Source organism: Phodopus roborovskii, unplaced genomic scaffold (genome assembly GCF_943737965.1).
Source record: "Phodopus roborovskii unplaced genomic scaffold, PHOROB, whole genome shotgun sequence".
NCBI lineage: Eukaryota > Metazoa > Chordata > Mammalia > Rodentia > Cricetidae > Phodopus > Phodopus roborovskii.
In genome coordinates, this window is record NW_026126484.1 from 2,985,792 (window position 1) to 3,002,273 (window position 16,482).

At 38.4% G+C, this 16,482-nt stretch overlaps 1 protein-coding gene across 1 annotated transcript in view; it reads right to left on the reverse strand.

Annotated features, from left to right (window-relative positions):
* Amph (amphiphysin) overlaps window positions 1-16,482 on the reverse strand; it is a 190,960-nt gene that overhangs the window by 53,590 nt on the left and 120,888 nt on the right. The window contains exons 5-8 of the mRNA XM_051194671.1: window positions 15,557-15,652; window positions 8,284-8,391; window positions 6,695-6,780; window positions 243-318 (exon numbers count right to left, since the gene is read on the reverse strand). Coding sequence (XP_051050628.1) covers window positions 243-318; window positions 6,695-6,780; window positions 8,284-8,391; window positions 15,557-15,652 — 366 coding nt within the window. The remainder of the gene's footprint in view (window positions 1-242; window positions 319-6,694; window positions 6,781-8,283; window positions 8,392-15,556; window positions 15,653-16,482) is intronic.

Here is a 16,482-nt window from a genome sequence, read left to right on the forward strand (position 1 = left end):
CACTTGAAATTTCAACTGCAACCAACAGAAGAGAAAAACAAGATAGTGAGGCTATGATAAAACTTTGGAAGGATATAAAGAACTGTGTTCACTATTGACAAAAGGCAGTGCAACTAGTGCAGAGTAGTGACAAACCACTGCTACAAAAACCATGTAAGAGGGTGAATTAGTCAGTGGTTGTGTGCCTTGCCCTCTGATTCCTTTACATTATCTTCCATAAGGAAACAGTCACCATTACTCACCACTGCAATTTCCTTGTGAAACTTGGCCTCAAGGCTGGAGACATTTTTGAAAGTATTGACATAAAAGCCAACTCGTCTGCCATGGGGAAACACAAATGAGAGACCAGTTAGCAAAACATGGTATTAAATGGCAATGAAACATATTAAGACTGTTTACTATACATAATTTTGAATGACATTGGATTTAATAACAACATAGAGTAAGCCTAACTTTTCTTAGCTATTGAGTACACAAGCTGCCCATTGGCAACACCTCATACACATTTGTAAAGGGAAGTTATGGGAAGGGTGCTGGGACATGAGGCAAATTCCATCTGTCTTCATCTGAGATTTCTAAGAATAAGCACAAATGCCAAATGGAGACTTAGCCTGCCACCCAAGGATAAATTCCAAATGAAAAATATATGGACTTAATTTACTTAATTCGTTTTAACTCATCTGAGTAACAACAACTTTAATTAATTCATTTTATTGTTTCAATAACATTCTCAAAAATAACGGGTGCTATGATTATTTCATTAGATCTGAACTCTCAATTTAAAAAAAAAAACAACAAAAATTAAGTGAGGCCTTGGACAAAAGGAAACTTAATGATCTCTTGCTTAAGCTGAGACTTGCAGTGCATAGAAATGGAGAAACCATTAGGATTGACGGAACCGGGAGTTATCAAGGTGCTTTTATTTGTCTGCTCATTTGATGCTCACAGTAATCCCCTGAGACAGTGATCCTCATTTACTAGAAAGAATACATGGGGATTAACTGTCCAGTGTCACGCATTTCACAGGAAGAGAAAACTGTATTACAATCCCAAAAGAGGAAAATGTAACAGAAAATCATAGATACTTTACAAGAATTTTTTATAACAATGATGTTTGTTATTTCAGTATTAGCAAATTCTGCCTAAATTAGGTGTTTTTGAATTTTAAGTAAAGTAAAAACTTGGAGCCAAATTTAAGAAGTCTGAAATGAAGTGACAATTAAGTGGTAAATCTGTCCCATAAATAAGACATTGCTTTTCTGTGGCTTATCTTGCACTGTAAATCCCTGCCATAATATATTTATTTCCTATACCCACAGTCACCATGTGGTCCTGACTTCACATATTTTTTGTAACTACTTCAGATCCCATATTTTCCATATACACACATGCAGATAGTTCTTTGTATTCATGGTTTTGTATACTATGATTCAACCATCCATGGATCAAAACCATGAGAAACCAGAGGGCATCTGCATTGAACATAGACTGTATTCTTTCTCCACCTTATTTACTGAACAATTTACAACAGCTATTTGCATAACTTTTTCATGGCATTAACTCTTCTGTGTACTCTAGAGATGATTGAAAGTGCATAGGAAGATACAATAGTAGGTTATACACAAAGACTGCAACATTTTACATAAAGGGCTTCAGCAGCCATGGAATTTTGTTTCCCCTAGGGGTTCTGGGAACAAATTTTCCACATATATAGGGGACAAATATATGCATTTGCACATGTACATGTACTATGCACATAGGGACATGGTAATACAAACCCTGTCATAGTATGTTTGGGAAACAGTAAAGACTCAGATCAGAGACTAGGAAGCAGAGGCCCTTGCCAGGCTGTAAGTCACGTTTATTCACAGATCAGAAGAAGCATGTAGACATGCTTTGAGATAGGAGAAAGGATATAACTTGCACTTGAATTTGACGAGACAAGGTCAGACATAACTATATGGGAAAGGAAAGACAGCAACAATGCTGAACAGAAGAAACAACTCACTGTAGTATTTTCAGAGAAATGTTTCTGGAGGATCAAAGTGGAATATATAAACACCATTTCTTAGGCTCTAATCAACCCTTTTGTTTACTTAATTACTCAACAAAACACACAACTCTGGGTACATCCATAGTAGTGGGCTCAGATGATACCAAGGGGCTTAGCGAGCATTTGCATCAATTATACTTAAATTCTAAAAGCAAAGTATTAAACCATGTGGGAATGGCAAGTTACCCCTGTAGTTCCTATGCAAACAAATATAAAAAATGAATGGATATGGGTACAAACGGCTAAAGGAAATCAACTGCAAACATCTGCCTGAGAGGACACATGTGGGCTGACCAAGAAGATGGGTAGTTATTTGTTTGTCTTCTGCTTTGATAAGACACCATGACCAGCACAACAGTTTATTCAGGCTTACAGTTCCAGAGTGACAAGAATCCATAATGGTGGGGCAGCATGGTAGCAGTAGAAGGAATCTGCGACTATACCTTAAACAGCAATCATGAAGCAGAGAAACTGACTTAAGGTGATGCCTTAAGCTCTCATAGGCCATACCTGGTGACACACTTCCTCTATCAAAGCCTCACCACTTCAAACCTCAGCAAAGCACCACCAACGGGGACCAAGTGCTCAAACACTGAACACTATGTGGGGCATTTTTCATACAAGCCATGACAGCAAATATTGTTTTGAGTTTATTTTTTAAATGACTAAATTCCAGAGAAAATCAATAAATGAAACGTTATGCCTAGCTCAATAGTTCCTTAAAATATGTTTCATATATGCAAATTCTAGGGAAAAGCTTAAATAAGGAAGCTTTGATGTGTCTGTTAAACTGCTTCTATTGGCTGAGCAATCCAGAGTCTCACATCTAACCTATTCAAGGAAAAAATTCCTCATTACATTTGCTAATATCTATGACCCTGTTTTTAAAATTTGTGTATGATTATTACCTCTTTTTTCCTGAACTTTTTATTCAAATTTTTTCAAACAATATATTTTTATCATGATTTTCTCCCCATCACCCTGCTTACCCATCCTGTTGTGTCTAGAAGACACTTTATCCTTAGAGTCACTATCACCTCTGGCTTTTACAATCTGCATGCTTCTTCTTCAACATCAATCCCTAAGCCTTAAGGGGAGGAAGACTTTGATGAAGACATCCCATTTATGACTAGGAGCACCAAAGTCCTTCACCATGCACATGAGATCACTATTTCTTTATTCCAAGCAACAGAGTCCACTGCTGTCCAGTCTTTCAAGCCAGAATCATGTGAAACAGCCTCCAGCCCTATCTGACCAGTCCTATTCATACCCCCTATATTCCTATCCACCACTCATCCCACACATTCTCGGGCCAAATGTCCCCTTTTGTCACTGGCACTACCATCTTCTCAAGGGGCCAAGAGTTGATTTTCAAAGGTTTACCTTGTTCTATCAAATCTCTATATTTGCTGTGTGATTCCTCATGCCCATCCTAAAATCAAGATCTTCAAACCGGAGATATCCACTGTGCTGTTCCCTCACATCTGATGGACTCATCAGTGCCTGCCATGGGGCCTCTGATCCCTCCACCCACTGAGCCCTCTTGTGGAAGTTCAGCACAGGTGAAATATCATTAATTTCCCTGTACTTGATCTTCCTGTTGTCATGGGCATTCCTGCAATGCATTCATCATTGGAATGTCCTCTGGTCACAACTTGTTGGGGTTCTACAATTTCAGGGTCCTGAAAGAGTTCTGATTACTTCCTCTCAGGTTTTCCTTCAGGGCTTCTCGATACTGCACACTGCTTCATGTTGCCACTCAGGCATCTGGCGTCTACACCATCCATGCTTAGTGTTTCCTATCTTGCTTTCTGAGCCCCAGACACTGTTACCTTAATAGGCTTTCTAATGATTCTGCAAACATAAGATAGAACTCAACGAATTTCCAAACCTTCATTTTGATTATGTACAAAACCCTTGAGAGAAGACTTCCTCATCTCTGAAGTTACAGTAGTCAACCAGCAATATCAGTCTCCATTTTGTTATTTTTGTTTGATGTTTTATTTTTTGTTATTTCTTATCCTTTAGCATAGGCTGTAAGAAAATACAACTCTCAGAATAAAATCTATAACACCTCAAAAAAATTTGACAAGCAGTGAGTGGCCAATAAATATTTGATAAATAAATGAATGTAAACTTAGCCTTTGTCCCACTCTTTTCCCATAATTCCCTTCTTAGCATATGGTTTCTAATCAACTCATGTCATGTGACATCAATTAAACTTCCAAAAACTGGAGCTTGAGAGATGTCTTAGTAGTTAAGAGCACTGACTGCTCTTCCAGAGGGCCTGAGTTTAGTTCCCAGAGTTCACATGGCAGCTCACAACTATTCTTAACTTCTCAGTTCCAGAGGACCTGACACCTTCATCTGGCTTTCATGGCTTCCAGACACATATGGTACTCAGAAATACATGTAGGCAAAATACCCATACACATAAAATTTTTTTTTAAATTAAAAAGGTTCCAAGAAGCAAGAATCTACAATGACCCTGCCTTTATTTGTGCACTCATCATCTTAGAATATTTGTTTACCAAATACTGACTTCAAAAAAAAATCCATCTGAAGTATCCCCTACAACATCCTCAATCTTTGTAGTAATACTTTATAACCGTCTTCAAAGAATCACAAGTTTGGTCAAAATATAAATATAGGTCAGGAGGTAGAATACTTCTGTAGTGTGGGTGAGCAACTTCCCAAAATAAACAATAAATAATACAATCTTTTGCAACCATATATTCCTCTATGCTGTAGTGTGTGTGTGTGTGTGTGTGTGCGTGTGTGCGTGCGCATGTGCGTGCATGTGCACGTGCATGCATGTGCATTTATGCATGTATATATGGTGAATTTTGAAACAAGGTCTCTCACTGAACCTGCAGCTCACTAATTGGCCTGCTTGGTGGCTGGTGAGCTTCAGTAATCCATCTGTCTCTGATCCTTATGCTGGGTACAAATGCATGCCACTACGCCCAGCTCTATTTGGCAATGGGGATCTGACATCAGATTCTCATGTTTGCATGGAAAGCATATCACTGACCCAGCCATATCCACAGATCTTACTTCTCTTCTTTATACAGACAAATGTTTGAAACAATTTTCTTTGCATGGAAACAATGAACAAAAGAACAAATTGAAGAACAAAAGAAGCAAAGAACAAACTAAAGTCAAGCATCCACCTTAATACCATCCACCTTTTAAATCCAAAGATGCAAACAGAGTGAAAGGAAAAGAATGGAAAAGGGTGACCAGAAAGGTACCATGAAAAGTGTGAGTAACAGAGACTTGAATGATGCAGGTATCAAACACATTTATTAAGAGAGATACAAGAGGATACTTTATAACTTCATGTGGTGGTGTACACCTGTAATCACAGCACTTGGGGGGCAGTGAAGTCAAGAGGATTGGGAATTCAAAGTAATCCTTTGCTATAAATCAAGTTAAAGGCCAGACTGTGTCAAAGCAACTAAATAAAAACATCGGACATGTTATAAGGATAATATTCTCAGTAATATGCACATCTGCAAAGGGAGTAAAATACATTTTTTTAAAAAGCTGACAAAACTGATGAGAAAAATGGACCTGAAAATAGTTGATGTCAATAACTCAGCTTCAGTGATAAGTAGAATAATTAGGCAAAGACAGAGAAGAGAGGACCCGGTGAACACTATGGCACAACCAGACACAGGAAATAATTTCAGAATGTCTGAGTTTGATGCAGGGATTCAAGCATTTATCACTGAATACATGTTCCCTGCTGCATGGCCAGTCCTGTGCATTTCCTCATAGGAGACATTGAAGATTAAAAGTACTGACTTCAATTTCAAGGTTGAGTAATGTAAATGGGAAAAGAACTATGTACTTGTGAAAAATCATGACTGTGTGCAATTTCATTTAAAGAGAGCCTCAGATAAAAGCAGTGGGGAATTAAGCTTGCACGTGAGTTTAATTTCTTCAGGGCCAACAGCTATTTGGAAGGTAGGGGAGGTGATTGACTAAAAGTAATACAGCATGGCGAGCAGAGTTCTGTTTAAGGGGCTGGTGGCAAGGAACTGCTGATGAGAACTGAGGAACATAAGGCATCTCTGCTTCCAGTAACTTCTTGGTTCTACCACTGAGTAATGAAAACAGGATAAACCACATAAATATCACTTGATATCATGAGAACTGTGGAATGCCTGTAAATAAGAACAGCACTTGATGTCTGAAGTAGGAATCTAGCCCAGGTTAAAAATCCAAAGAACAAGGTCAGATGACTAGATAACGTCTTAAGAGTAAGGGAAATAAAAGTGGGAGGGGTCTTACTGTAAGGGGTCTTAAGATTAGAGGAAATTCTCCTAGCTAGAATTTGACTCTCAACTTGAGAAACATATCAGTGTCTAAATAACCACCAAGTACATATGGCTATTTAATTAAAACGAGTCACAACAAAATAAATATAAAATTCCATTCTTCAGTCTCCCCAGCCATAACCCGAGTATCCAACAGGTATATGTGACAAGTGGCTTCCATATTGGAAAGCATAAGTACAGTACTTCTCCCAGAAAACATAGAAACACTATAGGCAAGGAAGGTGATACAGGGGAAAGCCACTCTTCTTGAACTGCCAAAGGTGGTATGTGCAAACTGGGGCAGCAGCATATTTACCTGGACCATAATGATGGTAATTCTTCTTGTAAGTCAACATTGAACTCTTCAAAGACTTTCTGAGCTTTCTGAAACTCTTCTTCTGCCTAGAAATGACATACATTATATTTACACACATGGGGATCCATTCTGGTACTCAAAGTATCACTTCATATTAAACAGGAATAGCTTTGTGGTATCCTGGAAGGCTTCAAGGAGAGGTATTTGTTTAAATCCACACCATGTTGTAATTAAATATGAAATAGTAAGATTCACGAAAAAGCCAATGGCTATTTGTTGAGCTTTGGTCTGATTCGTTGATTCTACAGAAATGCTATACTGCCTCTACAGATCTCTGTTGTGGATACTGCTCATGAATGCTCCCATGGAACAGTTCAATTTCCATACAAAATATAAATTACTACTAGGTATATTTTCAACATAGACTTGTAATTTGCTATAGAACATACTACAAAGAAAAAATATTCAGTCACTGTATATAAAGGCAATGAAACACGGGCTGAAATTCCAGGACACAACCTTGCTGGTGTGCTTGGATCTGCTCAGGGTGGGTGCATAGAAGAAAGGAGGAAGTAAAAGGCTTGAAATTTTGTAAGGGTAGACAAGTAAGTTATAACCAAACTGTGAAAGTCGTACATGTCATGATGGGAGATTAGGCTGTTTTCTCCTAATGGGGACCATTAAGAGATGTGAACAGTAGAAAACCTGATCTAGGGATGCTATGTTGGAAGATGCTTTGGCAATGGTATGTGATAGAAAAGACAAAGATTGGATCCTAGGGAGTAGTAGAAAGCTGGCATCTGCAATGCTGACACACATGACTGTGGTGGCTTGAATGGGATGAACCCCATAGTCTCAGGCATTTGAATACATGGTCCTCAGTTGGTAATACTGTTTGAGGGGTTTGTGCAGTATAGCCTTGATGAAGGAAGTGTGTCATTTGGGGGTCAGATTTTGAAAGCTTAAAGACTCTCCCAATTTTGACTTTGATCTCTCTGCTTCCTATGATTTAAAGTGTGAGCTCCCAGATCCTGATCCAATTGCCATGCCTGCCAGCTGCCATACTCCCCCATTGTGCTGGTGATGGATGCATTTCCTTACAAAACCCAAAGCCCCAAATAAACCTTTCTTCTACAAGTTATCTAGGCATGGTGTTCATCACATAATTAGAGAAAATAACTATTAAAATGGTAAGAGCTGCTGCAATAAATACAATAAATTGATGTTATGTAAAAGTTGCTTCTGTCTTTATTTTCAATTGGGAGTCTCGTCTGAGAATTCCAAGGTTGGCCTCCCACTAGAATCTGTATTTTAGCAGTATTCACAGACCATGAAGAAGCAAAGAAACTCTCCTTGGTTTCTTTGATCTTGCAACACTGCAAAGGGCTCAAATTTATTCTGGTCAAAATATGTCCGTAACTGTCACTCATGGATCTCACTTATAACAGCATTTTAAGGAAAGTAGCTTAGAAAAGTATAACTTACTTTGAAGTCTGTCCTTTAAAAGGGAAATATCTAATTTTTAAAAACAAGGCTGCTGCATGCCTTAAGATTTGGAGAGTGATGTCATGCACTGGATCCATCCCTACCTTAGAGATCCGACTCTCATCCTTCCTTTTGGAACTCTGCAGAGCCTCCAAGTGATGGCGAGCACTGTCATAATCCACAAGCTTCCTGCTGCGCTTAGCAATGCGATTCTGTCAACATGGAAAACACGTGAACTGATGAAGAGGTGGTAAGAGTCTATGACTGCCAAAAGTCAAAGATCAAATGCTTTCTGTCAAAGACAGCAGCTGAAGACATTAAAGAATTGCTGCAATTACATTTGTATGTGCCTGGGTGAGTACAGTTAAAAAAAAAAAAAAAAAAGAAAACTATCTGTTGAGCCTGTTCTTTCCTTGTATCATGTGGCTTTCTGGGACTGAACTCAGGTGGGTTCCCAGGCTTGGTGGCAGGCACCCCTACATGCTGAGTCATCTCACTGACATGGAAGGTGAGAGCTTTAACAGGAGACAGAGGTGAGCCAAAATATGAATAGGAAGAAAGACAGCTAGACATCAGAATGAAGCTCTCAGACCTTTGTGTAGTAAACAGTGTCCCTTCTGATAATAATGCGGCCAGTCATGAGTTGCTAAAGGCATACATTTCCATCAAAGAGCAGGAAAATTGCGGAGTTTCTCTGGTGTAGCAGGCAAACCCGGACTCTCTATTGGCATCTATGCTCACTCTTAACATGCTTGCAGTCAGAAGATAGAAGAAAGCCACATTAGATTTTGTTTTATGATTATAATAGCATACCAAAGGAAGTTCCCTATAAGACAGTTTTACTTTCTAAGAAATCTTTTGGAGTTATCACTGTCCTTTAACTTTAGAATCCCTAGAGCTAATGTATCACTTTGGAAATGCCGGTGTCCAGTACATGGGGATACTGCTCATATGCTAGCTCATTCCCATGGCCACCTCATCAAGGACATTTTACAAGCTTGGTGCAGAAATCCTGAACCACTAGCCATGGCATACAGCAACCTTAACAACACAGAACTTCAGCCCCATGACCAAGTTTTTGATCAGGACTGAATTTTGCTTATCCAGGACAATCTTCATTTGTATGACGCCTACTTGCACAGGGACCATATAGCCTGAAATTATGTGCACAGTGACCCACTCCCAGAGCTGTATAGCAGCCAACATGGACGATTCTCCCTCATGTGGAACAAGTTACTTTTCAGGAAGCTGCCCATAAAGAAACTCAACCTAAACAGAAAAGAACTTCTCTGGGTTGCAGACCTCCATAGCACAAGGCCCATGTCCTTCAAGATGTGATCTACTGACCTGCCAGCTGCTGACTGCCTAGACCACTGCTGACTATCTACCGCTGCTGACTACCTCCTTCTGCTGACTACCTACCGCTGCTGACTATCACCTGCTGCTAACTATCTACCTCCCCCCACTGCTGACTATCTACTTATAGTGATGGCCAAACTGTACATGAATCCATTTTTTTTATCAATTCCAGCTCTCTCATTTGTTTTAAAACACAGGGAAACTGGGCATCAGGTTTATGAACCTAAATGCTCAATAACAATACAGATCTGAGAAACCTAGAAGGGAAAAATACTGACCTGTGGACACCCAGGCCTATATTAATCAGACCATTTAAAATCAATAATAATGAAAAACATAGGAGGAGGAAAGTGACTGAACATGAGCAAAATACAGTAGAGAGAGAGAGAGAGAGAGAGAGTGTGTGTGTGTGTGTGTGTGTGTGTGTGCATGAAAATGAGAGAATGGAATTCATTATTTTCTATACTAAGATAAAAAGTAATTTAAAAATAGTGTAAGTATAGTATGTCCACAAGAAAGAACTACAGCAAACTAAACTTTAGAAAACATATAAGGCATAAAACAATACCAGCTATAAAATATTTAAAAAAAATAAGTTGTGAAAAAAATCTTTTAAAGTCAGACTATTTCTGGAAGTAAAAGTAACTTCTAGAAATGCAGGTGAAAGAAAATCTCAGACAAAAACAGGGAATTCATTCCCAGCATACTTTTAACACAATAAATGAAACTGCACGATGTAGCGAATAATATAAAGGGTAAAAGTCAAAAAAAAAAAAAAAAAAGAAAAAGAAAAAATAGAGGGTAAAAGTCAAGGTAAATGTGTACAACTGTCTTCATTTTTAATTGCATGAAGACATTACTACCCATTCTGAACAACAATAGCAACAAAAAACAGAGGTGGTGTATTATGGAGCTTATAACACTGTAGAGTGAAATATGGGTAAACCATACCCCAAATGGAAGGATGAGTAGAGTATATCATGAGTGATGCAGATGATATATTAAGTAGCATAAGCTGTGTGGAGTTAAATATGACAGTTGAAAATGTATATTTATAAAGGTATGGTAATTACTAAAATGTTTAGTTAAAGAGGTGGAGCCAATAAACAAATAGGGAAAAATACACTGAATTCTGAGATCTAGACTTAGATTCTGACTTAATTAGCCTGAGAGAAGAGTTGACAGCCACGCATTATATGTCTCTGCAACTTTGGCTGCTTGCAGTAGGCCTAAAAATAAACACCATTTCGTGAGATAACATCTGAAAACCTTTTATATTGGGTAAGCTAATAAGATTGAAAAAGTATTAATAATATACTTATGGTTTAATGCAACACAGTAACCACAGAAGACTCTTTACAGCAACCTACAGAATGGCTATGGTAAGGATTGTTCCCATTTTACTCACAGAATATGAAGTTTCAGGAGATTAATCTAGAATTTGCCTAGAACAATCACCATGCCTGAGCTGAACAGGAATTAAATTAGAAATCCACTCTACCGACTGACACAGGAGAAGATGAGACACAAGAAACAGCACTCAAGAGGGCAGCTGACTCTCAGGTGTGAGTGCAAGGCGAGCAGCTGCCAGAGACTGCCTGCTTCCAATTTGCACCTTCTGAGATCTCTCCTGCCTGACCTCCTATCAACCCAATCCTGCTTCTGGGACTCTGTTAATGCCCCCTCCCCTGCCTCCCCAGTCCCTGCTAATTATTCCTGCCACTCAGCACCAATCCTCCACAGTTCCCTGAGTCTGATGACAGGTAGATTCAGAAGGTTATTCACTCTGAGCAGCTTCAAATCTTAATTTTCAATCCAATAATAATTTCCTGTTTCTACTACTTTCCAATGGCAATGGAATGCTTTAAGACACACCCAGAGTGGCCTTATGATAGTCATTGAGTTAGCCCAGGCAGGGGACCTCTTGTGCCAGAATGATGATAAAACTCATTGTTTTTAACAAGCACCTGACTGTTTCCTTCTAAGGGGCAGATGCTTGTGCATTGTCCAATGTCCCCAGAGCTCTTCTATACAGATGTGCATCTGCCCTAGAGACAACTTTAATATCTTCCAAATAGCAAATCTTAAGCTACTGAAGATTGAATTGGTCTTTGGAAAGAGCTGAAATTCAGTTACTCCCTTGCTTTGGAATGAGGTAGAAGAGTACACTGGTAATTTGGTTTTGTTCAAGAAGTAAATGAAGTGAATTCTTGTGAGACATTTCCCTGTATAACTGACAAGGCTCTCTCAGAGGGCAGCTTACTAGGGTGGAAGTGAATATTTTAAGATCTGCCATTCACTCAACACATACAGTTTTGTGCTGGGACAACAAATCAAGCTTATTTCCTTTCCTGTGTGGCATTTTAGGAGTATGAAACAATAAATAAATAAATAATAAAGTGTCATAAGAACAGAGTTAACTCAGATTAACGTTTTTATACAATACAATTCTAATTAGTTACCCAATAGTAAACTTAATTAAATAAGCCAATTTAAGTAATAGTAATAAATGTTAAGCAATAATAAATTTAATTAAAATTTCTCAAAATTCCTCACTGCTTAGTTTAGAAAATAATTTGTTACACTTTTAAAAATTCTCTAACAACCCCAATTTGGAATTCAATTTGGCACACTGAAGTAAATATATGCTTAGTTGCTCATGCATGGCTGCCAACTTAGAATCAAAACTGCATTTTATAGTAACTGTTCACAGCTGTAAGCCTGCCTGGGTTGGTGCCATGTAGGTTTTAATTATAATGTTGATTTCTAGATGTCACACTACACAATGGAGTGCCCTGCCAGTCACAGCTCAAAAGTCAAACATCATCCTCATGAATGGTGCTTCATAGTCCTTTGTGATAGGCTATAGTAAATGTTTGGGAATTTGCCTGACGTTTTAAATGCACATGGCCTGTTGATTCAAGTAGGAGCCAAGGAAGTCAGTTTTACTCATAATGCTTCTTTCCAACAATAACCCCTTCATTACACATTCACCAACCATCATTTTATGACCTTAGGGGAGTCTACTCCTACTCCTCTATTGCATTCCTTAAGTACATGTAAAATTAAAATCTGTTTACACATACACATTTGAATATAGCTATTGTCCGCTCTACAAATTGTGTCTTTCTTAATATATCCACGATATTCCCTTAATTGTTGGTCATGTTACATAGTTTTCCAATCCTCTGAGTTGGTTGATAATTTTGTCAAAGGTGCTTGAGAGTTAAGGCTAAAAGGGGAGAAGAGACTGGTCCAGCTTCTTCACATGACACATGTAAAATCTCAGCATGTATGTGCCTTCAGAGTATCATGAAGACCTGTTATTCCCCAGTCCCTAGATGTGCTGCCACTGATGGATCACACTTGTGTGTGAAGTCAATGATGACTCTCAAGAAAGAGGCTCCTTAGGTAAAAGTTCCACTTGTTAAATCATGTTGATTTCAAATAAACCGATATGAGCAACCAGTGTAATCGATTTTGTTTTGTTTCAACCCTGTAATTCTGTTCATGATTGCTTTGTAATTCTATACTTTTAGGAAACAGAGCAATAAAATAATTGTCTCTGGGTAATACTGCACCTGTTTTTTTTTTCCTTCTGAAATCAAGATTCCTTTTAGTTGTCTATTTATCTAGTAAACCCCAACCATACTTAGTTCAGTCACACTATGAAATGGCAATAGAATCAGACAAGTTGCAAGCTGATTTAGGTTTTCAGGTAGAATACTGTTTTCTTTATTTTTTTTCTAACTTTTAGATTACAATTTTATGGAAATTGAACTAGCAGGCAATAGAAGTAATATCAGAAGTTAGAAGGATAAGACCTGGTTTCTCTTTCTCCCCTGGATACACTGATTCAATCTACCAATCAGTTCTCTCTTGGAAAACAGACATTACTTGAAAGGCTCTTAGCTACACAGCAAACGCAAAGAAAAGCCTTGGTTGAGAGATACTAGAGAGGTGTGTGGCCACTTGAAGTAGTTTCATTGCCTGGCACAGCCCAGGGTATGTGGCTGCCATGTCCTAACTCCCTGTCTTGAAAAAGTATTGGTACACAATTATTTAACATACTGAGGAGCCAGTTCAATCTTGGATGACACTTGAATCTACCACAGAATTAGTTGCCATTGCCATTTCTCTGAGTTCAGTGAAAAGAAAGCTTTTTAAAACTCTGTACTCCTCCTTCAGAAAGAAAAATTTCGACAAGTGTACAATGGTCCCACTTTTAGAAAGATTGCCTATTGATTTGGCCTTGATCTCCGCACTGACAGGGTCCAGCTCTCTTGATAACTGGAGATTTTGAAGAACAGATGGATTTGGTGGTGGATAAGTGCATAAAATGCATTCAGTATTGAAAGTGTGAAATCTAATGTGAAGCTTCATAGCTTCCATTTCAAATGCCAAATTTAAATGTACATAAGTTCATTAAGTTGTATAGAGTTTGGGTCTGGCTAATTTTGGCACATGGTATTTTTATTTATTTGCGAGTGTTTTTAATGTTTATTTAAAAAGAACAGGAAGTGGGCTGTACTACAGAAACACAGGTTTCTCAAAATCTGATGGGGTGACTTTGAGGGCCAAGACCATTAAAATGAACACATCAGAATCCAAAGATAGAGCAGGGATAAGAACCTCTCCAGAACAAAGGTGACAAGAAATATAGCAGGCTCATCAGTGTGCATAGTACAGTTCCCAGCATGCCTGAAAGAAACACCACTGACCTAACCTTTCCTAGATCTCTGGTCACTTCCTTACCTGGGTGCTGTGCTTATCAATAAGCATTTTGTTTCTAACACTATCCATGTGCCCCTCATCAAATTCTTTATTCTAAGAACCTAGTAAATTCTAGTAGCTGCCTTCTAGATTTCAATGTCTGCTGACAGATGCAGACACCAGCACAGAGACTCAAAACAAATGAAAACACAGGGAATAAACCACTGGTGGCTATGCTAACAACATTGGGAAGCCATCATTCAGAATTGTTTCCTTGACATGCAGCCACTGAGAGGAACATTTTTGGAGAGATTCACTAAAGTTCATGACCAGTAAGTACTCAGCAAGTGGCAACTGTTCTTCCCATATTGGGCAGTTCTCTTTATTCATGCCCTGTGGAAGCAGAAAAGCTAGTCCTCACCCTGTGTGCTGTTTTATGGAAGCTGTTTCATTTCACTGGATGGCCAGGGCCAGTGATTTTCCTATAGGAAGTTTCCTGGTGTTTGTTCACAACTATAGAAAAGGTCAGGGCACAGTGGATTTGTACAAGGAAATGCTCCAGATGCCCACAGGTGCTGGATCATAGCCTCCTCACCCTGCTAAAAGGACAAAGTGCCCTGACTGCATCTTGAACACAGGAACTAGTGCTGCATATCTGTTGCACACAGACATTTGCTTAAACTCATCTTTACCCCCAAAATCAGTTCCAAATCCATAGCATTAAACCATTCACTTCTTTTGTTCACCCTTGCAAAGGAGTTAAGAACTAAATCAATTGTTTTTAAACATAAAGCATTTACATCCTAATGCAAATACACCTAAAAGGCTTATATTCAATTTTGATGTGAAATTTTCAAAGACAGAAAAAATGCCCAGGTGTTCTGTGACCACATGTAAAACTAGCAGTGAATAGCAAAATATCAGATTTCTCCCCACATTTACAGTTAGGTTTCCCCATTCCCTGTGACCATTTATTCTAATGAAAATCACCCCACAAGGTTTGACTATAATGAAGATTTGGATTTTTGGTACATTTGATTTCTGAGTTTGTATCTACAGGCTTATAGATAAAAAAGACTTTGGCAAAGAAAGAAACATTGAAGTGTCCACTAAGAGAGACACTTTGATTTCTGTAGCTGAATTTTATTTCACGATAATAGGAATAGAATAAAAGCCCATGCTTGACTAAATGAAAAGTTATAAATATCTTTCATTTCATCCTGAGATCTTTTAATTCTCCTCTATTGCCCTGGTTCCAATAACTACATGTGACCATTCCATTATTTTCTTCACACAGTGAAATACCTTTATGTCAGGAAATTGGCCCAGGTAGGTGTCCAATGTCAGCAAGGACCCATCCACTAGTTTCTGATGGAAGTCCTCCCACAGCACATCACACCTCTAAAAGGAAAATAAAGGGACAGTGACTCGGTAATCTCAGACACATTTCACTAAACCCCAAAAATATCTAAAGCTACAAAACTTCTAACATTCTGAGATGTTAGAAGATGCAATATGAACTAATTAAGATACAAATATTAAGACAATCTGTTGTAGTTAACAACAGAAGCTAAGAGCATGGCTCCTTTAGAATACATCCCTGATTCTGAATTACTAAAAGATGCAGATGCTTTCTTTAGCAGGTTCTCATGTCCCAGTAGATGGATATTAGAGCTAAAGATTGAGAAGAGCTCCTGTGAGACAGCGAATTCCTCTGCCACAGTTGATGAAGCTAGAACCAACCCAGACAGAACCAAACAACAAAACGTGGCTGAAACATCATTTACAGAATGAAGAGTCTATCATACTGGGAAAATCTTACTAGTTATGAGGTATCCAGTGGATTGGAAAATAAAAAAAGGGTCAGATATTTGACAGTCTACCATGCCATGTCTGGGCTATCACTTTCAAATTTATGAGTAGTAAATCTTTTTTTAAACTTTCTTTTTATTTATTCTTTGTATCTTTCACATCATACATCTCTATCCCTTTCATTTCCCAATTCCTTTGTATCTGCTCTCTGGCCTTGCACCTCCACTATCCCAAACAAAATAAAATTTAAGAGAGAGAGAAGATCTCATTGTGTAGTGTGACACAGTGAGTCATGCTGTGAACCCTTTTTTCCACATACCTTTACTTTCAAGTGTTCATTGCAAAGAGTTATTGGTCTGGTTTGAGGTCTCTAGTGTCTACTATACTGTCAATGCTGGGCCCTCACTGGGACTCCTCTT